Source organism: Corvus hawaiiensis, chromosome 5 (assembly GCF_020740725.1).
Source record: "Corvus hawaiiensis isolate bCorHaw1 chromosome 5, bCorHaw1.pri.cur, whole genome shotgun sequence".
NCBI classification, from domain to species: Eukaryota; Metazoa; Chordata; class Aves; order Passeriformes; family Corvidae; genus Corvus; species Corvus hawaiiensis.
The window spans coordinates 9231895-9259844 of NC_063217.1; the positions used below are offsets into that span (position 1 = coordinate 9231895).

Consider the following 27950-nt stretch of genomic DNA (forward strand, 5'->3'; position numbering starts at 1 on the left):
CCACTGTTGCAATTTAGTTGCCTTGAGTGGTCAATACAGGGCACAAATCTACACAAAAGCAACACATTATTAATACTTTCCTTCAAGAGAATTAAGCCTAACTCAACAGTTACAATGCAGTTTGCCATGGTAATTCCTTCTGAACTTAGAGTCATTGAGAAAAATACACGAATCTAATTGAAAATTTGTCGTTTTTCAAGACTTGGATCCTTAAGTCACACTATTTTTGAGTGTCACAAAATATGTGCTTTCAAAAAATATTTCCAACAGTATGACATTGCAAAGACTGATGTTCCTAGTTTTTAAAATGTGCTGGAGGATGCCTGATCAATTGTTCCTGCCTTCTATATTTAGAGACCTACCATCTTTCTTTGTGTTGGTATTCTACATTAAACTGGTAATGATTTAGAACAAAACAATCCTCCTCTTTAATTCTTTTTAAAGAGCGTTAAAGCAAACTCGTGTGAAAGACAGTCCATCAAAATTCTAAACACAGCTTTTCAAATCTTCAATAAACCTTTAAATGAGGCAGAGTAGACAGTAGTTAAAAATTACTTACCATACAATGGCTAATCTTGGAATTGTAAACATTAAAGCTGGTTCATAGTCATCTATCATATCTTGAGTGAGGTACCCAAGCCTTAAGGCTCTAAGCAAAAGAATGAAATTATTTGGTAAGACATCAAACTCTCAAAGAACACATTTTGTTAAGGAAAAAACTGAAAAAATTGTTATAAGCCAAACCGACAGTATTTAACTCATGCACTGTTTTCGTACCTAAACCACTGTGTATATACCTGACTGCTTAAGTCTTTGCTTTAAAGAAAAAATAGTATAATAAAAACATGAATCCAAGAAAAAATCCCTTTATACACTTAAAGCTTTTAGTCACTCAAAACCCAATTCCGTTTTATGAAATTTTCTTGATTTACTGTTTCATGTCAAGCTTCAGCTTGATACTGAAAACCACTAGTGCTGACAATTCTTCAAATAAAAGAAACATTTTTAAAGTAATAGGGAAAAGTATTTGGTTTCATTTTCAAATACAAATTGCTCTAATTATCAAGGTCATTCTCCCCCTTAACTAACAAAAAAACCACCCAAGAACAGCCCAGTTCTACAGAGTAACTCTTACTGAAGTCTAAGGATTTAATATTTGGGGGAGACTTCATTGTCCTCAAATACCTTCTCAAATGTCTTAAACCCCTTTTAAACTAAACCCCATTTTGTCTGGATTTTTCACTTGGCTGTATTTTCCAGGTTTCTTCACAATTTCCAGATTTCACCATATGTTTCAATTTCAAATTTCTTCTGACTTGTTCATATCAGTGCTTAAGATGGCACTTAAAACTGCACATTAGTCCTGCTTTTGGTCCCTAAAAGAATGAAAACAACTTTTTCTTATTCCTTGTCAGCACTTTCCAGCCATTACTGCTGGTGGTGGATGGGACACGACCACAAAGCAAGCCCTGGTTGGTGCCAATAGTGGATGGACACACTGGTGTGTGGCCCACCCTCACTCCCTGTTTCCTTCCTACAGCTCCCACAGATTACCCAATGCTACAAGTAAGAAACCATCTTTTCCCTCTTACTGGGCAAATACAGAATTACAGAATTGTCAGGGTTGGAAGGGACCTCTGGAGATCACCCAGTCCAACCCCCCTGCCAAGACAGGGTCATCCAGAGCAGGTGACACAGGAATGTGTCCAGGTGGGTTTGGAATGTCTCCAGAGAGGGAGACTCCACAACCTCAGTGGGCAACTGTTACAATACTCAAAGTAAAGAAAGTAAAGAAATTCTCCCTCATGTTGATGTGAACTTCTTGTGTTGTAATTTATGCCCATTCCTCCTTGTCCTGTCCCTGGGCACCACGGAATAGAGTCTGGCACCTTCCCCTTGACACCCACCTTTGAGATATTATTGTGCATTGATCAGATCTCCTCAGTCTTCTCTCATCTACACAGGCCCAGATCCCACAGCCTCTCCTCTTAAGAGAGATGCTCCAGACCCCTCATCATCTTTGTGGCCTCTGCTGGACATGTGTATGCCATAGGTGAACATGTGTATGTGTAGTAGCTCTCTGACTGATGGCAGGTTAATTCCTCCTACTTGTGACCTTTTTTGAGTTGTAATCCTGTCTTCCAAAATGCCTGAAACACCTCTGATCCTGGTGTCATGTACAGATTGTAGCAGTGTTCTCCATGCTCCTTCATTTCTAAATGAAAGGATCAACCCCACCAGACCCAGAGTCCTACCTCACAAGCTTTCCTAAACATGACAGTAAAGCCAACAGTTATTTTAAGGGCCTTTTACAGTCAACTGGTGTCTAATAATTCTACACAGAATATGATTCACTAATTTCCTTTTAAGAACACTGCTCTGCTGCTCAGAACCCCACTTAAGCTGAGTATTTCACATGCTGTTGCCCTCTACTGCCCACCTGCAGGCTAGTTAATGTCACAAGGGGGAAGAAAAAAAAGTTGCTCAACACAGTACATTACAAATTCACACTTTTCTTTGCACCTTATCCTTCTAGAAGAACTTACGAACTGCTGAATTATTTGATTTCTTTCATCATCGCCCCTTCATAAATACAGAGCCAAGGACCAGTCCTTTGAGATTTTAAAGAGCTTTTACGAGTTCTTTATGATAATCACTGGAGGTTCACAGATGATTTGAATCATCTCCCCATGTATTCTTGCATGAAATACCATTATGATGCCTTGAACAGATTTAGCTTATTTTAATGCTTAGTCTTCATGTACACATCTGGAACCAGGCATACCAACAATACTGTTATTGTTGGATTATGAACTCTCTTGTTTTGTATTTTCTTAATGTAGAAAACAAAAAAGCACAGGCTTGTGCCTGGCAAGCGTGCTTAATACCTTTAAACTTTGTACTTGGATACTTACTAGAAAAGAAAAAATACCTGGTGTTTCATGACAATTCTTCAAGATTATAGTTAATGTACTTCTATAACAATCCACACAGAAATTAGACACAGAAATTAAGATCTAGTCCTTAACTTACCTCTCCACAGTTTCACAGAACAGTACGATCACCTCTTGCTGTACATAGTATTCTTTTGGAGACTTCACAGGTACCATGGCCGACACATAACTACAAAAATTATAAAATAACGTACTACTGTTTCACATGCTTTAACAAGTAAGATTATAAATAAAACCAAACCTAGGGCAAATAATCTCAGAAACCTGTACCAATCTCAGATTTCCCGTACCAATTTGTATTTATTTCAACAGCACTCGCTATGAAAACTGTACTGTATAAGAATCTGTAAGAAAAGCAGCCAAATTACTTATTGCACTGGAACTAAGGCAGTGGAACTTAGTAGTAATTTAGAAATATAATTATACACATTTAGCTATCAGAACTCTATACTGTGTGGCACAGGGCCCTAGAAGGATCTTTACTGCCCCATCTTGAAGACAGAATAGTTTGCTCTGCACTTCCTAAAAAAAAAAAAAACCTCTGACTTAAACCAAACATTTTATCTATAAAGGTTTTACCTGAAATTAGATTAGTGAAAATCAGTTACCCCAATGAGACAATTTACGACAGTTAAAATTTGGCCTCATTTCTATGTGGAATTACTTGCAAATGCAGTAATTCGACAAGGTAAGAAACACCGGTAAAAGTTCAGTGGTTTTCTGTCTCTGCATCACTTAATTGGTCATTTGTAGAATACAAGTAACACAGAAAGGGAAGAAGTTGTTTGCAAAACAATGGTAAAGAAAAATGTTGTAAGTAGAGAGCTGGTATTGACAGGCCAAAAACTGCACAGACACTGCCAAGAACCAGTTACTGATTGTCATTGGTGTCTGCACTCAAACCCACACTTAAAAACATGTTTTTAGACAATGTTTTCAATTAAAGTGTTTTCAATGTAACAGAATAATGATGCTTTTTCTAATCAGAAAAAAAAATGCTTACCTGAGTAAAAGAATACAAGAGAGTAACAGTACTGAGGAAGAGCAAGCAGTAATGTGAGACATGACAGTCTATAAATTATTCCCAAGAAATAATAAGAGACTAGCCAATTGTAAGAAACATGTTCTGCTAAGGGCAGCAATGACTGTATCATATTAGATCCACAGATAATCTTGCCCATTATCTTGTCTGTGGCCAGCACCACAAACATCTAACACACAGGCAGGTAGCTGGTTACACTCTGAAGCACAATGTAAGATTGGTCAATGTGACCCTGAGGCAAAAAAGCATCACCCCCAAAAAGCAGTTATTTTTGCTTAAGCTATAAACCTCAAAGTCATTTTTCAATCAAATTTTCAAATCAGTGAATTCCTGTAGTTAATTATGACTTTTGTAAAAGCACTTCCTCCATCAGAATTCAATTTGCCTTCTTAAATTCACTGCATGCATCTTGCTTGTATCACTAAGCACAAGAGAACAAAACCTCAGTCTCTAGAATATTTGTTATCACTCTTTTCTTTTTAAACATCTCATATTTGTTGCCTTTTCTCTGACAAAGAAAACATTAAGAGAAGAGATTTATGGTTTCCTTTTGTGTCTTGGAAATTCTCCCTCAAATGCCATATGCCAGTAGGCAAATGGAAGATTATAGTTTAGTTGGAGAGAGCAAATGTTGATTGCTAAAAAGCTATTTAGTTGTCGTTTCATTATTGCTACATTGGAAGGAAAAATCTAACAATATAACAAATTACTAAGAATTCAAATACCATGATAAAAAATTTACATACTTTTTCCACTCAAAGAACACAGAGCAAAAGAGCCAATTTCCAAAAACCAACAAGCTACACAACAGCTGCAGTGGCCAAGATGTTGCTCACAACACATTTACTTCAGCTCTTTTACCTTAATTCAAACTCTGCAAAAAGGACATCAAAATGCTTGAGAGAATCTTTCATTTTTTCTGTGTAGAGGTTCAAATCCCTTAAGGCCTGGTCACGAATGATATTTCTGACTTCTTCCAGGCTTCGGGTCAGATCCTTGGCCAAGGGCCTCATAGCCATACTCTCAATTTCACGATTCATAATAATTGAACCAGCAGCCAAACACTATGAAAGATATGAAGAGATAAAATATTAGCTTTTCCAAAGTAAAAATACTTTTATACTTAAAAACAAAGCACAAGATTTGCTATTTAACAAGATGTGCTTTTGAACAAGGGCAGTACATTAGCCCCAGATGGCTGCAAATTATTAAACAAGTGAAAGATTTAACACTGGTATGTCACAAGTCAAAAGCTTTCACAGAAAAGGTTAGGGAGCAGCTCAGTGAGGGAGACATGAGAATAAGGGAAGGTTGAAGTACAAGAACCACAGGGCTGACAGAAGAACTAAAGCTATTCTCCCACCAGTTAGGCAATAAGCGTTAGTAGGATAGATCCTCTATGCACACATGGATTGCTTGCATAAGAGAGATCGGAATCTAGCAAAACTACAGTCCATAGACTGTTTTGATTTGGGCTAGACTGCTTGATTTTGTAAAATAAATCCATTCCTTATAAAACAAACAGAAAATCTGCAACTGTGATATCCTTTACAGTGAGACTGTTCTTTTACAGTGAAACTGCACACTGGCTATCACACAGAGATCCAGTAAGGCTAGTATCCTGCTTCCCACAGAAACCATGATTATATATAAAAATCAGGTCACCAAGTGATTCTTCCCTTTCAATGTCTGGAAAGCAGCTATTTAAGAGACTCTTTGCCCCAGGCAGTACACATGGACTCTCTCTGACCAGCTGACAAAGACATGAACGGTAGATTTTTACTGTAACACATCATTAAAACTTTTTATAAATCTTGCTATTAAAAACAACTGCTGGCTTTATTCTTTACAATGAGCACTGATAGAAATCATTACCTGTTGCATTAATGGAAATACTTCTATTAACTGAAAATATACAAGGTTGTTCTCAAAGATCAGAGGCTTCTCTCCATTTTTAAATCTCCATTTGCAGCTGTGTCACTCCCCTCACCCTGGCATCCGGTGGATGGGAGCCACATCTGCAACTCAGTATGAGGAACCTGCAATCCCAGGAAGGATCCCTTCTCAACAGCCTGATGCATTAATTTGTGTTTTGAGGACACTTGGAGAAGATCATGTTCTTACTTCTTATCAGCAAAAGCAGTATTTGTGGGAAAGTATGGATAAAGTAAGTGTTTCCTGCTGGTAGGTACTTCTCAGTCTGATAACTCAGTGATTGTACTGACAAGGACACAAGTGTGTACTCATAAAGCTCATACAACCTTCCTGCTACATGAATTTCCAGGAAGACAGTGTCTACAGCAGTAGGAGTTTGCATTACATCATCACTGCATATGTTACTTTCTCTGAAACCAACAGGTCTCTCCAGCCTGATGGTTACACAGTAGAAGTTTGATTTGGAAACAGGTTTAGCTTATATAACACAGCAGTGAATAAAACAAGACTGAGGACAGGATTACAAAGCACTGACATACCAAATTAATTTTGTAAATTCTATCTGAGACTTCTCTGACTAAGAGGAGCCTACAATTAACAACTGTCAAAGCAAGTTTCAGAAATGGAACATATGGAGGCATATTGACTGAACATGATGGGAACTCTTCATGGAGAACATGCACCCGAAAAGGAAAGGAAAAGCTGGTAGAGGAAAAAAAAAGTATATTAACAGGAGCCCAAGGATTGCTTCAAATACAGGAGAGACAACGCTGCAAACAAGACCACAATGTGCTGTTGTGTGGTGGGATGTCAGACTAATCCCCCCTCAAGTCTCAACAAATTCACGGTGCCTTAAGTCACCTTCAGGCCAGTAAACTGAAGAGTTTATCATTAAAGATACCACAGTGATTTATCTTTTTTTAGCCAAAGACATCAGTACTAATAAATATCTTGCATATCACATCCTATTTTTCTGACACTTCAAGCTTCTTTTGGTTAAAATACTGAAAGCTTATTCACTACAAAAATTCCTTATTCCTACAGGTTGCTCTAGAAGCAAGGCTTTGAGAGAAACCAGATAAGAGAAGAAAAGTGGACTTCAGTGTTCTGCACAGGAATTATTATATTTTTAGCATAGAAACGAAACAAGCAAGTTATGTGCAACAAATGACAGCTCCAAGTTATATATTTAGGAGGAGTTATAGCATAACAGTCATTAAAATAAAGTGACAGCATGCACTTCTATTTGTTGGAGATGAACTTTTGTCCTGATAAAACTCCCTAATACACTTCTATTTGTTTCTAAGATCTTCAAAACACAAGATGGCCAATCAGCATAAAAAACAATAATATCACTCAGATCCTAACCCACAAAACAATAGTTTTTTCACTATGGAATACTGACAGCACACAATTATGAAAATACCAGTGTATGCTGTTAGCCCAATGAAAACCACAGTTAAAGAACCCCATTTCTCTGAGCACCCAGCGCAAGTTCTTGCAGATGTTTGCTATGCTCTCTAATTTTTTGTACCACTTCCAGAAAAGTCTGAAAATGTACTTGGGGCTTTATACAGCAAAAAAAGTGTCTATTAAGCCCAAACAACAGAAGTATGACAGACCTACCTCTGCTCCAAACCAAAGCTGTCCTGCAAGGTTGTCATGGCGTATTTCCTCTGGAAACTTAACACAAAAGTCTCGGTTGGCCCGTTCATGTGGAATGCATTCATCCATGATCTGATTTATGATGTTCAAAACATTATCCTGAAGCAAAACACAGGATAGCATATATATTGTTTGCACAGAAAATATTTTTCTAGATTTTTATTAGAGTTTATTAGTGAGGCACCAACCAATTAAGATAGAAAATGCAGTGTTTAACCCTCAATCTTTATACACACAGAGAAAACAGAGGAGAATACTGCACAGAAACAAGAGCAGCAAACTTCACTCTCTCTAGTTCTCCCAGCAACCATTTCTCAGATTAATTGCACTTAATTTTGACTACTTCAATGGAGCTTCTGATGAGGAGGCATGATATAAAGAGCTCGTTACCTTCAGCTATCTGTATGTATTAGTAAATAAACTAGAAGTACAAGTGAACTATACTTCTTCCATTTCCTCTCACCAGCCCCAACAATATGCACTCCATTATTCCCAAAAAGAGCACCTGACAGGGCACCTTGATGTTGTTAGAAATTGAGTTATATTGGGACCACTGTGGTTGAATAGATTTAAATTCATCCTGGGAATCTAAAGCAGGTAGCTTACACACCTGAATCCCAAGTGGGCAAGGGCTGGCATACTCACCTACCACCTCATCCCCCAGACACCCAGGAGGATAAGGGGACACCACACAAGTTAGAGCCTTAATAACTGCTCTGATCTACATCTGCATCAGGACAATGATCAAAGACCTATAACCAGTTTCTTGAAATGCAGTAAATAATCTGTATTCATTTATTTGAAAAGATAATTTTCACGTACGCCTGCTGGAAACTGCATTTTGATTTGATTTTGATTAACATAATAAAGGTAGATTGAGAGCATGAAAAAAGCTGAGTGCTTTCATTAAAGATGTTTTGCCTGTCTCATGCTTCTTCAAGTATTCACAGAATTCACATTCTATTTAATATATTTCTCAAACAAATACAACCAAATCTGTCTGTACAAAATTCTTTAACAGACAGAATTGCTTTAAATCTACACTTTACTGTTTTATTTTCACCTGCATTGAAAAAACAATAGAAGACAAGAAGACAGGAATTTTGAAGAACTCTGCCCCTTTAATATGTTCCCCATCAGAGAAGACAAAACCTACTTTAGCTACAAAGAATGATCCACATTTTCTGCAATTTCTGCACAGACTGCTGCACCTGCTGTTGCCACAAAATAGTCTTAACATTAATGCTGTAATTACAGTTGTCTTCATCCATACTAAATGAATAAATTAACCATCAGCAATATTTATTACACACTGGTATAAGGTACTTGATGTGTTAACAATTAAAACATTTTAACAATAAAGTATTTTTTGCAAGGCTGTCATGAGATAGTATGTTTCATTTCAATAAAGCTGTTGAAAACAAACAAAACCACCTCATACAGTTAAAACACACGAGTAAGTGTAACATTCAACCACCTTCTCTGGAAATAAGTCTGAAAATCAAATGCCCTGTAGTCCCTCCAGGGCATCACAACACAGACCATGGCCAGCAGGTATGAGAAGAGACAAGAAAAGAAAACTAGAATCACTGACACATAAAATACCTTCTTTTAGAGATGCACCCCTCACTCTGCTGGGCCTATTGCTCTGCCAGGATCAACGTGGCACTAGGATCCCTCAGAATCAAAAGAGATGCTCACTGGAGAAACTGAGGGAAAAACCAAGCTTAAATATTCCCTAGTGTAATTGCAAGGAGAACTGAAGTTCAAATCCTGGAAGAAGAGAGAACAGAGCAAAGATGCCCACACCCTGCTTCAGCAGCACCATCCTGAACCACTGGCTGAAGAACACTTTCACCACCTCCTCTCTCCACAACAGCATGGAGTTAGCTAAGCAAATCCAAATTAGAACGACAGCTCAGGATCAGAAAAAACAGACTAATAGCAAGTTTCCTATTCTCCTTCCGTTTCTTAATTCATGGTATTGAGTATACTTCTCTCACCATTATTTAGCTAAATCTAGCTGGGGAACCAAAGTATTTTGAAAGTAGGTCTCATAAGAAAAACAACTCCTCAACTACCTAGCTTCTACCCAGAGTTACAGAGCAAAGACTGAAACTGAGGATAAAAACATTTAAATAGCAGAAGGGCATGAGTCACTCATGAGGTATTTCAAATCTGTTATTACTAATCTATTTTGAGACCAGGTGCTTTGCCAGTAGCTCTCGCTTTATCACCAGAGCAATACAGGTTGGTCTTTATCATTAGGATGAAAAAGCCAGATTCCTGTTTTCAAAGAATTAATCAAAGTTTGCAAAGGCCTTTTTGCATTGGAGAGATACAGTGACAAAAAGCAATCTTACCAGTTAAAATTTTACAAAAGTTTCAGGAAATACAAAGAAACACTAAGGCAGGGAACTCTGAGAGGAACACTATTCAAATCTGGTTATATCAGACTTTAAGTAATCCAATTACATTATATTTCAGGACATGATGTTCCAATTTATTTTACTTGCCACCAAACTTTAATATGGGGAAATGCAATTTTTCCCCTGCTTTTTTTTTCCTAAAAAGCTACACAGAATAAGACGAAAAGCCATATCAAAACCCTTTCCTCCCTAAATTTTATTTTACTTTAATGGATTATTTTTTAAATGCAATCTTATTTGACAGCAGCTACAAGACAGATTGAATTCCCCTTACAAAATCACCTATATACATACTCTGAATTCCTGATGTATCAAAGAACATTTTAAGCAAATTGAGTAAAGCAAGAGGACTCATAGCTGGTAAGCAAGTGTTCAATGGTTTTGTTCTGTTTTTCTACTCATTATACCTGTTAAAAAGCACTAAGATCCTGTCTAAATCATCTCAGGAGATAATTATTACAAGCATCATGAAATTTTATACCTTAATGCACTTAAATACTGCAACTAAAGGCAAGTTGATGCAATGAAGATAATTCAACTTTTTACCATATACTAATTTTTAAGCATATAATTTGTTTATTTGTTTACCACCTAAATGATGTTTAATTCTTCCTCATTTCTTCAACATTCCTATAATCTCTACATGCTTCTGATCCAGAGCACCCAAGATCTACCAACACACTTCCATGTATGCCAAACTTTGAGTCAGATTTCTTTTTTTAATATGTGCAGTACTACTGAGTTAAACCACAGGTCATTAAAATTTTAATATACACTTTCCAATGAAGATAAATCACAATAGCTCCATCTCCAGTAGCAGTTGTTTGTATAGAGTTACCTGGCTTCACAGGGGCACCTGGTCATTCTGTCAGAGAGCTAAGTGAAAAAGCCAATTAAAAAGATGGCCATCTTTTCCTGCTTAGTCTAGCAGGGATGCAGGAAGATGAAGGAAAGAACAGCTGATGGAACTTTGCTATACAATGTACAAATACTGAAAGATTTCTACAAGGTAAATTACTTTTGCAGTTTCAAGATGTGCAATTTCCCAAATTCTCTGCTGTTCTACAGGGCTTATTTTATTCTCCTACAGAAAGAAAAAAAACCAAAACAAACCAACAATTCTCCACCGCTCCCATTCCCTCCTCCATTCTTCTTATGGCACTCAGAGCACAGTAACTTACATAAGAAATTGGAATATTTGCTCCCATAATAATTTCAAATCTCAGCTGCTTTAAAGCTGGAAGGATGCCAGCCAATTTAGACAGACTATCCAATGCATTGTAAGCAAATTAGTCTTTCCTTTAGAAAAGCTTCAAGAAACATTCAATTTATTTAATTACAGTATTCTGCTTTGTAAGCTAATAACAAATGGGTTTGGATACATGGCAGCACTGAAATTTTTCTCTAATTTAAGCAACAGAAATCAATTAGTTGGAATTGAAGTAGTAAATCTTTCACTTGATCTATCTTCCTACATAAAAGCCTCCAGATTTTAATGCCTCCTTTGGTGGCTTTATCTGTTATCTTTTGGTTTATCTGCATACTGAGATGTGCACAGTTTTGTTTCAGATGCTCAGTTGAGGCTTTACAGCAGCACAGGAAGCCACTGCAGAGATTCTGCTTTGGGATTTACTCCAACCTCCTCATTTCCTGGAAAACACAGCTCAGAGTTTCGCATAACAGAGAGCACTTTTATTTCATTTCCATAGGAAAGATAATGAGTGGTAGTGAGACAATGCATGTAGGTAGCCACAGTAGAGGACAAAAAGTTGGTTTATTTTTGGCCCGGCAGTAATTGGCCATATATTAAATAATCAGAGCATAAAGCCAACATCAACTGCTGCATTAGCTTCCAGAATAGGTACCCAAAAAATGCAAAGAAATTAATCTTTCTTATACTATGAAACATACGTTTAGATCAACAAAAGGCAGACTTATCCACCCTTTTATACATGTCCTTGATCAAATTTACACTGCTCTTCCATAACATTAAATTTAATATGACCTTTCTGAGGTCTTTTGCAAGACTTCTTCAAAGGAAGGTAACTTCCTGTGCTGTTCAGTACCTCTTTAATAGCCATGTTTTGAATTACCAGTAAATCTCAAAAAAAAGTCAAGGCAATATGGTCTGTGATGATGTCACCATGAGCTTAATAGATGATATTTTAGCCTCTTCATTTAAGTAAGTCCATGACATTTTTTGTTATCTTTTCTAGCTTGATGTTAAGTTCCAGAACTCCTTCATGTCACATTATGACAATCAGAAGTCACTGATAACCACAAATTAATGCCAAAAATAAAGGAAGATTTTATTGCAATTAAAGCAATTATCTAGTGTTTAGGGTTTTATCGGCTACTTTAACAGAAGAAACAGAAGTAATAGGGTGGTGTACTCTCTGATGTAACAAACAGGTTTTCAAAGTACACACAGAAGTCCTGGCTTCTGAACCCAGACAACTATTTCACATCAGAGATTCAAAGTCCCTCTAGACAGCAGAGAGTTCCATGGCTTTCTGTCCAGTCCATCTTGCACAGACTGCAAAGGCTGTGCTTTCAGACTCTCTTTGCCTCATCAGCTAATTGAGTATTTCCCACTGGCAACATAGCACCATGGAATTGTTTGGGTTGGAGACCTTTCAGATCAAGTCCAACCCTTAACCCAGCATTGCCAAGTCCACTGCTAAACCACTTGCCCAAGTGGCACATCTACACATCTTTTAATTACCTCCAGGGAAGGTGACTCAGCCACTGTCCTGGGCAGCCTGTTCCAATGCGTGACAACCCCTTCTGTTAAGGAAGTTTTTCCTAATATCCAATCTAAACCTCCCCCGTCACAACTTGGGCCATTTCCTCTTGTCTTATTAATTGTTACTTGGGAGAAGAGGCTGACCCCCACCTGGTTACAACCTCCTATGAGAGGTGATTAAGGTCTCCCCTGAGACCTTTTCTCCAGGCTAATCATGCCCAGCTCCCTCAGCCACTCAGAAAACTCGTCCTTGGACACACTATTGCTGATCCAGGCCAGGTGCCCTTGGCCTTGTTGGGCACACCTGGTTCATGTTCAGCCACTCTCAACCAGCACCCCCAGGTCCTTTTCCACCGTGCCCTTTCCAGCCACTCTGCCCCAGCCTGTAGCACTGCAGGGGTTGTTGTGACCCAGGGGCAGGACCTGGCACTTGGCCTTGTTGAACCTCAGACCATTGGCCTTGGCCCATTGATCCAGCCTGTCCAGATCCCTCTGTGGAGCCTTCCACTCAGATCAACACTCCCACCCAACCTGGTGTCATCTGCAAACTGACTGAGGGTGCAACTCTTGATGCTCAACTTTCTAAAAGTAATGGGATTTTTCAATGTATGAACTTTGGGGAGCAGCTCCTAGTTTAACCTCGCCCACTGCAGAGTAATACTAAAATTCACCACGAAAAGGCATCTTGGATATCTGGCAATTTAAACTCTGTATTGCCCCAGCCTAGCAACAACAACTCTCAACAAATAAAAGAGGAATCCCCATTCACAGAGGGCAGAATGAAGGAGATGGCATCATGAATTACTGCCATCTTCACTTTGCCTTCTTCTGCTGCAGTGAAAGCATCCTGCATCCCCAACACATTAGCTGCTGAGTTGGCATGGAGCCAGCTTTCTTCCCTATGGTTCTCTGCTGCAAATTAATTCCCTGACCTGCAGTGCACAGCATTTTCATTCCACTCTGTCCACAGTCTTAGATAACAGGCAGTTTCTCAGAAAGACCTACTTGATCCGTGTGAGCAAGTGGAAACACATGAAAAAACTTATTAACATGGGAAACTACAATTTAAGACCACAGTATTAAACATTATTAGGATCCTTTTTTCAAAGAAGAAAATATCGTAAACATTAATTACTCCCTACATCAATAGATCAAATATTAAATGTAAAAAGGAAATAAAATTACTGTTAGTTGATAGAGTTGTACTGATGGCCCAACTTAAAGTCAAGCATTTTATATTTTATAGCCATTTGCTAATTCTGTAGTGACCAAAAGTTCCCCAAAAATGATGAAGAAAAGCTGTTAAAAATATATTTTAAAAGACACAATTATTTTATTTACTGATTACAAATGTTTAACTCTGCACATATTTTTTACACATCTGTAACATTCCACTGATCACTTGACATTACTGGGGAAAAAAAGGCAAATTTAAGATCTGTGAACCAAGCCCAAGAGACAAAAAAATCAACTCTTCTGATACTTATAGGTTATTTAGTGTATTTAGAACAATTATACTCAAGTTCATTTGCAGTGAAGTACAGTGAAAACATATATGAAAGGGTTGACAAGTCTGCCTGCATACAAAATAAACATTAAGAGCTTTCACTCAATTGCAAACCCAAATAGCAAACAGGTACCTGACACCAACTGTTTGAAGATGTCAGGCAGCACAGAGAAGACATCTGTTACAAGCAGTGCAACTCACACAAGTCATCATGACTAGGAGTAATGAAATGACAAATGTTGCCATCAGTTATAAAACAACTGAACTGGAGATGAAACTCTAAAGGAAAACCACCCAAATTTACAAGCTCTATTATGATAGGAAAAAAGTAAAGTAGATATGTGCATTGTCTCAGATTTAAGCTTAATCTTGACATCATCACTTTAAAATGGCTTTTCTCAGTTTTTTTTTTTTTTTTATCTAGACTGACACTGTCCCCACCTAAGTTAAATTGGAAGACACTGTATGAAAGAAAATAATTTTCTTTGAATAAGGCTTAGCTCACTCTCATGTCAGACAACTGCCTAATCCTGGCACAAATTTCTGACATTCCTACCTCTGCATCAAGTCTCTTAAATACAGACCTTATGAGAATTTTTCTAGAGTTCACAAGCTCGGTTCCAATTTAGAAAAAGCCTCAAACACAGATGCAATTCAGAAAACAACCACGATTCCCTCCTCACCACAGATCAATGAGGTTGGACAGAGTCTGCTTTTGGTTCTTACTCCTTCATTCTGTTGTTAAAAGGCATCCTTGTCTGCTACAGTTTCTAAACTTTGTGAACATGAAGGTTTCTTTTGGTGAACTTTTTCCCTTGATCTCAATAATTACCTTGATGTCTCCTTCACTGACCTCTACTAACATAACTAATATAATGTCTCCAGGGTTGCAAATTAAGCAGGCAAGAGAGACTTGGCCATTACTTTAGCTAAAATACTCCTGGTTCAATCCACACTGTTTAACCTCTATATCAATTAACAAAATAACATCAGGAATAGATTCTTGCCTACTTCTAACCAATCATTAGGGTTCAGAACCCAGCAGGGAGTTTCTTTCAGTTTTGGCTAATTTGTCTCCTTTAATGAGATCTATTTTTGCCTAATTCTACAAGAAAATGTTCTTCAATGGACAGATACAATCAAACATGAAAACATCGCACCTGTGAACTGCCTCATTGTTCACTGTGATTAGGGTACATACTCCCAGCTTGCTCCTGTCAAGAATGTTAATTATACAATTAGTATTTCTTAGATAACTCACTGCCAATCAGCACTGTCCTTTGAGTTCTTTAACAGCTCTTCACACATACCTTTTTTATCAAGGGATGCTTGTTGATGCTGACTTTCTTTGTAAAAATTGCTTCTCTTCCACAGGGATACAATTCAGATAAAGCACAGAACGAAAGGGCATCTTTTTTCACCCTAGAGATTCCTTATTCTCAGACCACTCCAACTTACCAGATATGAGGAGACACCTTCAGATAAGTAGTTGGTTTTTTTTTTTAGGACTGAAACAGAAAGCCACTTTTCATCACAGACTGACGTCAGGCCATTTTGCAGTGCTGGCCTCTGGCAGCAAGGCCAGCTCAAGAACTCAGCCCTTTATCTCACCTACCCTGCAGCTGCAGCCCCTGTCCCCACCTTGGGGCTGTCACAGGCTCTCACCAGCACTCTCGGTGCTCTTGTACTGGGGGCACTCGTAGAGGCTTTCAGTGCACTGATTCAGAGTAACCCACGTCATTTCACTGCTGAACTTCACAGCATGACTGCAAATACATCTGTGCATCCGTACAGCTGAACAAGGGCTTCTAAGTGTAAAGCTGACCACAGCTTACTTAAACTGGCCTTGGATAAGGATCTAAAACCTCAAAGCTCTCTCAAAGCTGTGCTTTGAGGGGTGCCATGCTTAAGTGTGGGAATAGGAACAAGAATAGTGTAAATTTGGAATGGAAAACTTTTAAACTGACGCTGCCAATGGACCGTGGAATAATGCCTAAGGAACTATGTGTGATAACACACAACTACACATTTGAACAGGGTTATTTTTTATATAAAAATCAAAGTTCATTTATCTTGTTTGCCCATTCTCAACTACATATCCAAGCAATAAAGTTAAGATAGTTATTGCAACTAAAATGTTTATAACATTTCTACCAAGAGCCAAAGGGCTTGCTTGAATCAAAGACTGGAAACCCACATGCGCAGCTGCTAAAACTATCACAGAACTCTGACCAAAACCACTCAAATTTACAGAAACATTTCCTTCTGAAATCACTCTATGCCTTTCCACTAATATAATTAGAAAGCTCACTGGTAACCCACAGCACTGGCAAATTTAAAAGCCTTTACCTGCTAGGAGAGAAAGAACATATTTAGCATTAAAAACCAATGAAAAATCTAATTTCACTGAGTACAGAATTAATTGAGATATGCTGAATTTGTGCAGCTGGTAGACAAAAGACAAAGAAAGGCCAATGTGAAATTATACCACAAATAAAGAGTTATATCCAACAGTAGTTCAACTCAAAACTGTGGAGGCCAAATCTTTGGAGACTTTTATTCTAAGAGTGTTCAAGCTTCTAACAGTTTCTACTGTCTGTGTATTTTAAATGAGTGATTTAAAGTTCGCCTAAAAATTTACATCAAGATAATGCTGCTTCCCTAGTTGAGGAATCTACCCATAATTTTCTTTTCTCAACTATAAAATATGATATTTGCATTGCAGAATAAGCCAGACAACCACAACTATATTAATTAGATTTACTGAGAAAACTTGTCACATTCCAGCTACAGGGTTAAAATATTTTACAGTCAAATTTGCCAACTCCCTATGGAGGACAATTGTACAAGTAATAAATAAGGCTGGCACTGAGGCCAGAGGTTTGTAAAAACATATGAAAATGAAAAATAATTTTTCATACCAGTTACCACGTAAGTCAAAAGTAAACATGACTCTGAAAGCCTGCTAGAATTCATCTCTGATTATTTATGTCTGCATCAGACCTAAACAGAAAAAAAGCAAGCAAAAAATATACCAAAAAAGACCTCAAAGTATCAGAACAATTCTAAAGCAAAAATTACCAGAACTTACATCACAAAGGCAGTTTAGCTCAATGCCCCAGTTGCACAAATCAATTCAACAAGCTTTGCAGTCTCAAGATGATCATCATTTAACACCTCTACACGAACAATTACACTGTTTGATTATGAGCACTGTGTAGGTGGAATAGCAACAACATAATAGTTGCAGACACCGCAGGGCAATTGAGAAATCAAAGAACACAAATATCTGTTGCTAGGTATTTGCGTAAGTAATCTTCAGGCACAGAAACCTTGAGACCTCTAGAGAACTGAAAATGTATTCTCAGGGCAAACCTAAGAATTTATATTGTGTAAATCATATGTTAGCATCAAGAGCACTACATTTTCTGAATTAAATTCTGGGCTTTTCTCAGAAATACAGAACAAGGAACAATATGAGCATGTAGGAAGTATCTAGCTTTATTTCTTCATGGTGTGAAGAACCATCTACTTGGGGTAATGCTGCTGCTGTTCATCTCAACACTACTTTGAGAAGTATTGAAAAAATAGCACTATATTGAAAAAAATTAAAAGCCAGTAGGGGAGAGTAGGTGGTATAAGCGAAAAGGTAACCTTTCTTAACCAACAGCACACTTTCTGCATAATTCATTTCACACAAGAACAGGCTTCCCCAAGCCTTTAAAACGTGAAGGTCTTACGTGTGCAAGTAGTGCAAAAGCATGCAGTAGCAAAACCTACCATCTGAAGCCTGCTCTCCAACAGCAAATTCACCCTTATCACAAGCTGTTTTCAGATCAATCATTTCAAACTTCTTCAAAGCAACACTAGCTTGCTAATACATGTAATATTTTCAAAAATGAGTAATTTTTTAAATTACTGTCTTAAAGTCTGCATTGTTTTTCACCAAGAATGCTGTGCAGCAATCAGCTAACACAAATTCTTTCTAAAGCATTAGCTGGAGACAGAAGACAAACAGTGCATCTTTACTCCAAAAGGAACTTGGAGTTACGACTGAACTATTTAAGCTTCTCATTCTCTCTGGCTAATTATAAAATTACAATGACTGAACAAGCCACCCTAATGGCTAACAATTTATTTTCTTCCCATCACCTTAAACTCCAGCCATTAAATTAATAGTTTAATGTTCAATTATACACTAAGAGTAACAAAAGGGCAGTCTGAAATTAATCTATTCTCTCAAACTCCAAAATATTTTGTAATCCCTCCTTCCAATATGTAGAAGTCCCTGTTGTGTCCAATGTTTAACGTAAGTACATAAACACCTTTTAGGCTTTCATCTAAAGGTGCAGCATGAGGATCCAGCCAGAGGAGCTCGAAGCCTTGGCCCAGTCCCAGAGATTTGGCATCACTGGCATAAGCAAAACCTGGTGAGATAAGTTCTGTGACTGGAGTGCCCTGTTGGATGGTTCCAGGCTTGACAGGAGGAATGGGCGGGACAGGTGCAGCAGGGGCTGGCACTGTGTGTAATGGAGAAGCTGGAATGCACAGAGCTTGTAGCTGGCAAGGGCACAGCTGAGAACCTCTGGGGAAGGACTAAGGGACAAACAAATGAATTGGGGATGTTGTCCTGGGATGAGGAGACTGAGGGGAGACATTGCAGTTACAACTTCCTCACGAAGGGAAGAGGAGGGGCAGACACTGATCTCTGCTCTGTGGTGACAGTGACAGGACCCGAGGGAACGGCCTGAAGTTGTGTCAGGGGAGGTTTAGGTTGGATATCAGGAAAAGATTCTTCACCCAGAGGGTGGCTGGGCACTGGAACAGGCTCCCCAGAGCAGTGGTCACAGCACCAACCCTGACAGAGCTCAAGGAGTGTTTGGACAACGCTCTCATGTACATTGTGAGACTCCTGCAGATGGTGCTGTGCGGGGCCAAGAGCTGGACTTGATGATCCTTGTGGGTCCCTTCCAACTCAGGATGTTTCATTCAAGGATTTTGTTTAATGAAAACTTACTTATGACAACCTGACACATGAGAAAACCAGATTGCACAATATTCCTACAAAATATTCTTCGTAATAATCCATTATTATGAAATGAATTCTTTCTTATTAAAAAACAGACTTTAACTTCCAAGTATGTTAAGGTCACTATGAAAATTAAATTCCACTGCTAAGAACTGTCTTGAAAAAATTAATAACTTTCCTTGTCTTTCTTATCATACTTCCCCAGCATTAAAGAAAAAATAAAGGGACTTCTCTATATGATTAAGTGAAAAGGCTTCTAACAGAAGAAAATAGACTTAATCCCCAAGTACAGAAACATCACAAAAAAAAAATTTGCACATATTGTTAATCTTGCTAACGTGATGCTACCATGTGCATATGGAGGAAAGAAGGAAAATTGCAGCCCATTTAAGTCATGAGACTACATAAACAATTCAGTGGCCGATACTAGAATCTATCCTTCTTTGCAACAGTAAAAAAATAAATAAATAAAATTTAGCCAATCACACTCTAGCAGAGCTGACAGCAATCCTCTGATGGCACTGCTGAAGAGTGTGGAAGAACTATAAAGCCCCTGATAGTCAGACACATCACATTACATTAATTCCTACATAACTGGATCAGGTATAGTCTCTTAATTCACAAATGCTGAGAAAAGTCAGGCTTAAAATGACCTGGGCTCCATTGTCCTCATTTAGCCTTCAAATGCTCTGGGAATTATACCACTGTGTCTCAGGTCCACCACCAATATTCATTCAAGGTACCAACATGCCAAATGTTAGCAATAAAAAAAACTATGATTGAAGGCAAATAATCATACATTAAGAAATGAAAAATCATTTTATCTTTTGAAACTAAGTATTTGAAGACTCCAATACCTCTGAAATTAATTGCCTTCTATAGCTGGGTTCTCTTTTACAAAGAAGAAGATGTATTTTTAAATTTGAATAAAACTTGTGACCAAAAGAAGAAACTGCTTTAATTGAAGTACGGATGAAATATTCATTTTGCTCTCCTGTTACCACCTCATGTGTTATATGGATGACTACCTCATCTTCCACCAAAGCCAGTGGTTTTCCACAGGAGTGGAAATGTGGTCATCATGAGCAGATGGTACAGTATAACCTTGCATCACAGTCTCTTTAGTAATGACCTATGGCTACCCCAGCATGCACCATTTAACATAATATAACCACATCTCTTTCTTCACTGATAAAAAATTGTGTTTTGTATACAAAGATAAGTTCTCTTTTCATTATTTAACAACTTGTCAATCCAGATTCAGTTTCACCCTTGTGCATTATTGATTACCACCCATGTTGTCATTTCATGCTACATCAACTTTTATTTATTTTTAAATATATATAATAAGAAAACTCAAATGTCACACACTGAAGAGCCTTTCAATTTCCCACAACAGAGAAATCAACGCATGCTCTATAACAATTCCCTCAGCTCAGTTACATTTCTCTCCCATTCTGGAAATGTTACTAAAGCAATCTGCAAACCCTGCAACAACTTCAGAGTTCTGTGTGATGGTGTTGTGTTGAAAGTTTTGTTTGTTTAGGGTTAGATTTTTGCCAGTCTGGTGTTTTCATTTATTTGGTTTTGTTTTGGTTGGTTGTGGTTTTTTGTTTTGTTTGGGGGTTTTTGTTTGTTTGTTTGGGGGTTTTGTGTTACTGTTGTTGGTGCTTTTGGGTTTTCTTAATAAAATAAAAAACCAATACAGAAATCTGCCACATACATAGTGCAAGCTGATGTGAAAGACAACTGGACTGCTATCCCTGTATCAGGGTGAAATTGGTAACCACCTCCTGAAGTGACCCATTATCAAACATTATCACTGCTTCAGTGAGACACTACACAGTATCAGACAAAGACAAGCTTCCTCCCCTTCTAGACTTGTCTAATCCATCCATCTCCATCTTCACAAAGCAAGTAACAGTTCTAAGCTTTTAAGATACACAGAAAGCATATTTCAGAGATAAAGAGCGTATATTTTCTTTTTGCATTAAAATTTTGATTCAACAAGGCCCAGTGCAAGGTCCTGCCCCATGCTGGGAAAATGCTCAACACCAGTACAGACTGGGTGATGAGTGGATTGAGAGCAGCCCTGCAGAATAGGACTTGGGGGTACTGGTAGATGAAAAACTGAAAGAAGCAGCAATGTGCCTTAGAAGCCCAGTAAGCCAAAATGTATCCTGGGCTGCTTCCAGAGAAGTGTGGCCAGCAGGACAAGGGAGGTGACTGTCCCCTTCTACTCTGCTCTCCTGAGACCCCACCTGCAGTGCTACATCCAGCTCTGAGGTCCTCATTCCCCAGGTCTGTCCCTACACCCAGGGTTGCCCTGTCCCAGGTACAGAATCTGTTACTTTCCCTTGTTGAAATTCATGGGGCTGGTGATTGCCCAAGCCTCTCATTTGTTGAGGTCTCTCTGCAGGGCCTCTCTGCCTTTGAGGGAGTCAACAGCTCCTCCCAGTGTTCTGTCATCTGTGAACTTGCTCAGTGTCCCTTCCAGGTCTGCATCCAAGTCATTTATGAAGCTGTTGAAGAGCACAGGGTCAAGGATGGAGCCCTGTGGAACCCCACTAGTGACAGGTCACCAGTCTGATGTCATCCAATTCACTATAACTCTTTGTGCCCAACCCATGAGCCAGTTGCTCACCCATCCCATGATGTGTTTGTCCAGCTGTGGGATGGACATTTTGTCCAGAAGGATCCTGTGAGAGACAGTGTCAGAAGTTTCACTGGAATCCAAAAAGATCACATCAACTGGCTTCCCCTGATCAACTAGATAGGTTACCTTGTCATAAAAGGAAATCACGTTTGGTAAGCAGGATTTTCCTCTCATGAAGCCATTCTTAGATTGTTATTAGGAAAACTATTTACTGTGAGGGTGGTGAGACACTGGAACAGGTTGCCCAGAGAAGCTGTGGCTGCCCCATCCCTGGAAGTATTCAAGGCCAGGTTAGATGGGGCTCTGAGTAACCAGGCCTAGTGAAAGGTGTCCCCACTCATGGCAGGGGGTTGGAACTGTGTGATCTTTAAGGCTTATTCCAACCCAAACTATCCTATGACTCTATGATTTTACCATGTCACTCTGTGACACAGCAGATTCCCCAGTTATGCTCCCAGCTCCTTTACTCCTTGTTTGCCATATTCAATTTATACCATCTTTCCACACCCCACAGTAAGCTCCTTCAGCCTGTAACACATTCCTTTGCAGTGAGGGCAAAGCTTTGTTTCCACTGACACTTGTATGTCAACTTACTTCACAATGATGCTTTCAGTTGTTAAATGGAGCTCGAAGAAATATGGAGATAAGTGCGGTTGAAACACAGCATTTTTGATAATATTCACTACATATTTTGTATTGCCACAGAAACTGAGACAGACAAGTGATAACAACAAAATGCTGGAATATGATTAGCTTTCTCTAAGGGCTCCAACTCCTCAACAACATTTACTTATTCTACAGTAAATAATCAGCTTCAGATTCACAGGTCCCTGCTTCTCAGCACTATATGAAAGGACTGACCTATACAGGAAGCAGTCCACTAAAGGCTACATTTTAAAGCCTAATGTTACAGCAAATTGAAACTGCTGAAGCTGACTTGGAAATGCTGGGCTGCCATTGCAGTAATTCAGGAGGTGCTTCCCAAGAAGGCAAATAGCAGGAAAGGAGCGAAGAATCAGTGTAATGTACTACCAGTCAAAGCAGTGTCCATCACTCCACTCCTACCAGTGAGCCAGAAACAGTCATGTCTCACAAATATCATGAATTCCCCATTTTACTATTCTGTGGAACAGTGCAAATGGACAGCACAGCCAGGAAAGTCTATGGTTTGCTTGAGGGCAGTGCCCTGATGGGGCAAATTCCTTCCCCATGAACCTCAGCAGATCAAGTGACACGCTGCTGAGATACAATCTGCAGGAATAATGCTGATAAAACCGTGCTGGAACTGACTCATGTGCTATTCTGAGACCTCAGTACTGTACACAGAGAAATAATTCTCAGTGTACTGAAACAGCAAGCAAGGACTGTGATCCTAAAAACATTCTCATGATGTGAAGTACTCATGCACAGGTTTGTTACCTGTCAAGTCTTAAAAAACTCTCTGCATTAGAAACAAAGGGGTTTTTTCACTCTTTACTCTTTAACAAAACCAATGAAGTTTTGTAATATTTAACAATAAACCTAGCTCCATTTAAATAGCTGATAAATTGTTTTAAACCAGTTTACCAACTCAACTAACAAAATACTAATCAATGTGAAAAAAGCAATGATCAAAGCAAATAAATTTAGAGAATGATCATGAATGCAAGAGTGAATAATTCAAAAGTGTACATGAGTTACCATCACTTCTTGTAAAATTCAATACTGTGTGATGTTGTGAGTAGCATAGGAAAGGGCAACTTGTTATACCACAAAATACAAAATACTGCAATGATTTGTGTTGCAGGGGGAAAAAAAAACCTCACATGAACTAGCACTGCGTATCACTGAACACTGACTAGTGCAGAGATGTTTCTCTTAAGGGAAAAAAAAAATTTTTCCTTCTATAACCATCAATCAAGTTCAATAAACCAAAGTATGACATTTTACCTACCTTTTCATTAATTTAAGACAAACTTACACAGCTTTTCATCAAGCATCTCAGCACACTTTAGGTATTGTTAATCTTAACAGAAACCAGTAGAGAAGTGTTTTATTCTGTTGAATAGGTATTAATCACACAATAAATGCAAAATATTGTATTGATAGGTATGTTCTCACAATATTTTACCACTGACATGCAAACACCAAAGCAAAATAAGGGATGGCATTTTTATAATAGGCTACCATAACTGGAAAACAGTGTTACATCACATTATAGTGAAAATGAAAAGTTAAGCTTTGAAAACCATTATCTTACTCATTTTACCATTCTTACTCATGGATTATGCTACTCAGCATCCTGCTGTACAGTCAACCCACAGCATTTGAAAACCAAGCTGCAAGATGTTCAGAAATTTTGAAAAGTTAATTTACTGCAAAAAGTGTGATTCTTATCAGCAGATAGTATCATGACAAAGCAGTAGAAGACAACATTCAGAGTTGCAGTTTTCTAAGGAAGCATCAACATTCTTGAAGACGCAGTTCTCTGCACATCCACAGGAATACCACAATGCACCACACCTTCAACTTGCCTTGACTAATACTGCCAGTTTCATTAAGATAGAAAACATTAAGTATGTCCACTATAAAGTATTATATCGTTTAGGCAGAGACCTTCTGGTTTGTCTGAGTCTGTTCACACACTACAGTAAACTTGGAGATCTTTAACAAAACTATAATAAATTCAAAGTAGACACAAAGATTTAAAACTGGGCTCTTCAGATATGGTTAAGATCCAACATAACACCCAACCTCTCTCCAAGAAGAATCACAGTTTGTAAGACTTGTTAGCATTAAAAAAAAAAACAAAACAAAAAAAACACACTAATTTAAACACATATCCTTTCGCAAATTGATAAAACCAAAATTCAAAAACATCATCTGTTAATCAAGCAGACACTATCAGTGAATGATCTGAAAATAAGCAAACCAGGAACGATGAATTAATTTAAAAGACAGATGCCAAGATAGAAGGACATGGAATTTTAGAAATCTTTGTCCCTAGAAAACACAAAAATCTTATAGAAAGGCTACGCCTCTGTAAATTTCATGGAGATAAAAATTGGGAATAATCGGGAAATCTTAAAACTTAAGGTTTCCATGGAAAAACAAGGACAAAATAGGAAAAAAAAAACCTGCAAAGACTGGGAGTCTGGTTAACTGTTCTGAGGTCACAAAATAGTTTTCTAAAGCATTGCTTGAAAAGTCAGAAAGTGCGCATTACTGAATAAAAGGTCTCAGAATTACGTGACTGTTTTTGCTGATATCAGAGGTACTGCACAATGCAGCTGCCACCCTACTTTTACATGCACAACCTTCCACCACAACCTTCTGAGCCCAGGGCTGGCTGCTGGTTCTCCATCATTCTCAAACCCCACCACACCTTAGGCTAAAACCAATTTCTCCTCCTACCATGCAATATTTGGTCAGCAAATACCTACATTTTGAATCCTTACTAAAACACTGCTCCTTCTCTTGTTTGGCAATTACAGGACAAATTCTTAAAAGAAACCAAAAAACACTGCATTTACACAAAATACTACAAAATAATATAAGACCTAATTAGCAAAGCTGTTTTGGACATGACATTCAACAATAATCTGACCTGCTCTACAGAACTTTACAAATTACAAAAATAGCTACATAAAAAAACCCCTCCATCTCTTCTTTCGGCTCTAGCAACAGATTGTTTTAGTAGCAGCAATCTGTTTGACAAATGAAATTACCAGACATCAGAAGATATTAAGAGTCACAAGGTAGTGAATCACTATAGAACAAGCCAAATTGACCAAGGAGCAATCAGAGTCTGCATTTCTTGCACTCCTACAAATGAAACTACTTTTGAGTAGAACTCTTTAGGTCTGCCTATACTACGGGAAACACATCAGAAAACCTGTGTGCCTGCAGGGAAATAAGGAATAAGTTGTCATTGCTAGGGATAAAAAAAACGAAGGAGATTTGTCTTACACAATGATACTGTTAATCCACCCTTATTATCAGAAAACCTTTCCTGCCAGTCTGGAAAGAATTTGACTAGAAAGTTTGTGGAACATTCACTACTGGAGGTTTTGTACAAGTCAGATAAATATTGCTGAAATGTTGTTTAGGTACAGCTGATCTCTCACACAGAAGACTGAAGTCTTCCTCTAGAAATAACTTCCACTTTTTTTTTTTCACTTTAAGTCACTGCATTTTTAATTGTTAATAAACTTACAGCTTCCAGTTTGGTAAATCCTTAACTCCACATTTTTCTCTAGGAACGATGCAGTAGGAAATTGTGCATATATTCAAAGTAGACAGAAGTATTAAAATTGTTTCTGACATAACAATACCCTCACTGTCAACTCTTTCCCTGTAAGCTGCACTTCTAAAATTTAGTTTTCTTGTGAGCAAACACAGAGCATCTGACTGTTTTTCTTTTCAACAGACTCTGCTAACTTAACGTGAACATTTCCTACAACAATCAGGGCACTTTTCTTGAAATTCATCTTAATATGATTAGTGATGAAATTTTTTCCCATAATGAAGTTCAGTACATTTTATTAGGAGTAACAGGAGAAAATTTTAGCAAGTGTAAATCAAAATGCATTCTTTACATTTAACTGCACCATATTTGACTTGGGGGTGATGCCTTAGGTTTTAACTTTTATATTTTTCAAATTCTGTACTGCTTGGTGCATGACTCTGAAGTTTCTTGTAGCCTGTTAACTTCTGCTCTCTCATGCTAGGTAGGCATAACAAAGCCTCTCCGGGCCTGTTCTCCAAGGACACCAAGACTGTCCTAGGCCAAAAGTATAAACCAAAGAACCACAAAGGGGGGGGCAAGCTGAGGGGAAATCTGAAGCTTTAATTGGAGAATTAACCCTGCTATGCAAATGAACCAAACCTATAAAAGAGTGAAGAACTCGTGACCTGGGGTCCATCTCGGGGTACATTTTGAGAATAGCTTCAGACTCCCCTGGGCGTACCTTTGAAGGTCTTTCAAATAAATACCTCTTTTAATTCTTTACTGCTGTCTAGTCTGTTTCTAGGAGGCCTCTCAAGGCATCAGTGGAGATGTAAATGTGTATTTATTACTATGGTCTTTCCACTTAAATTTTCCTGAGGTGACAGCAAGCATTTACTTTTCATACAGAAATCCTCCTATCAGCTGAACATCACATATTTTAGACTTGAGCCTACTTCAGTTTAAAGTGTTTTTCTTGGGTGTGACTGGGAGAGAAAATATCAGAGCATGCATGCAAATCAGAAGTGTACAACAAAAGTAGTTTCTACCTCTAAAAATTTGAATTAGCTAAACACCATATAACCCTCTGCATGTAGCTCATTTACTAATGAAAAACTATCAGATTCATGAGGTGTGAAAGCTGAGCAGCTACAAATGACATGGCTATTTTTTGCTGCTGGAAATTTTGAAATATTTTTCATGTCTTAGTAAGCTCTGTATGCTTATTTTTTATAAAGGAAACAAAGTTTATGATCTCTATTCTCATTCAGGGAAAGCATCCACACTCTTATATGAGATGTAGGAAATTTCATTTATGGATAGTATTTTCAAGAATATACCCTTTAAAGTAAGGAAAGGCATGTATCTAAAGATGGTTCACTTTAAAAACCTCTGAGAATAAAATCTAATTAATACAAAAAATATTGATGTAATACATTAAACATACATTAAAATCCCACTGAAATCAGGAAGTTGCCACTTTGATTACCTGACAGGAGCGAAACTGGTTGACCAGCAGTGTACATCTCTGTGGGTCTTTTCTTCCATCCAAACTGTCCAGTTCAGCTGCTACTTGATTTAGTTCCTCATCAGCATAGTAGAACTGAGCAAGGAGCTGTGGGTCTGTTCTCTGTATTGGAGACATGGACAATATTACATTATTTTTACAAAAAAACCAAACCAAAACCCAAGAATTAAACTGACTTCAAGGAGTTGTATTTACTGTGATTTTTTTTAACATATAAGCCAGATAAGCAGTGTGGCAGCATGGAAAAGAATG

The 27950-nt window shown here is 38.1% G+C and overlaps 1 protein-coding gene across 5 annotated transcripts in view; it reads right to left on the reverse strand.

Annotated features, from left to right (window-relative positions):
- The window catches only part of ZFYVE28 (zinc finger FYVE-type containing 28), a 151181-nt gene that overhangs the window by 55738 nt on the left and 67493 nt on the right, over positions 1-27950 (reverse strand). For all 5 annotated transcript variants that reach the window (XM_048303972.1, XM_048303971.1, XM_048303970.1 and 2 more), the window contains exons 2-6: positions 27660-27800; positions 7558-7695; positions 4858-5060; positions 3034-3123; positions 560-649 (exon numbers count right to left, since the gene is read on the reverse strand). In XM_048303972.1, coding sequence (XP_048159929.1) covers positions 560-649; positions 3034-3123; positions 4858-5060; positions 7558-7695; positions 27660-27800 — 662 coding nt within the window. The remainder of the gene's footprint in view (positions 1-559; positions 650-3033; positions 3124-4857; positions 5061-7557; positions 7696-27659; positions 27801-27950) is intronic.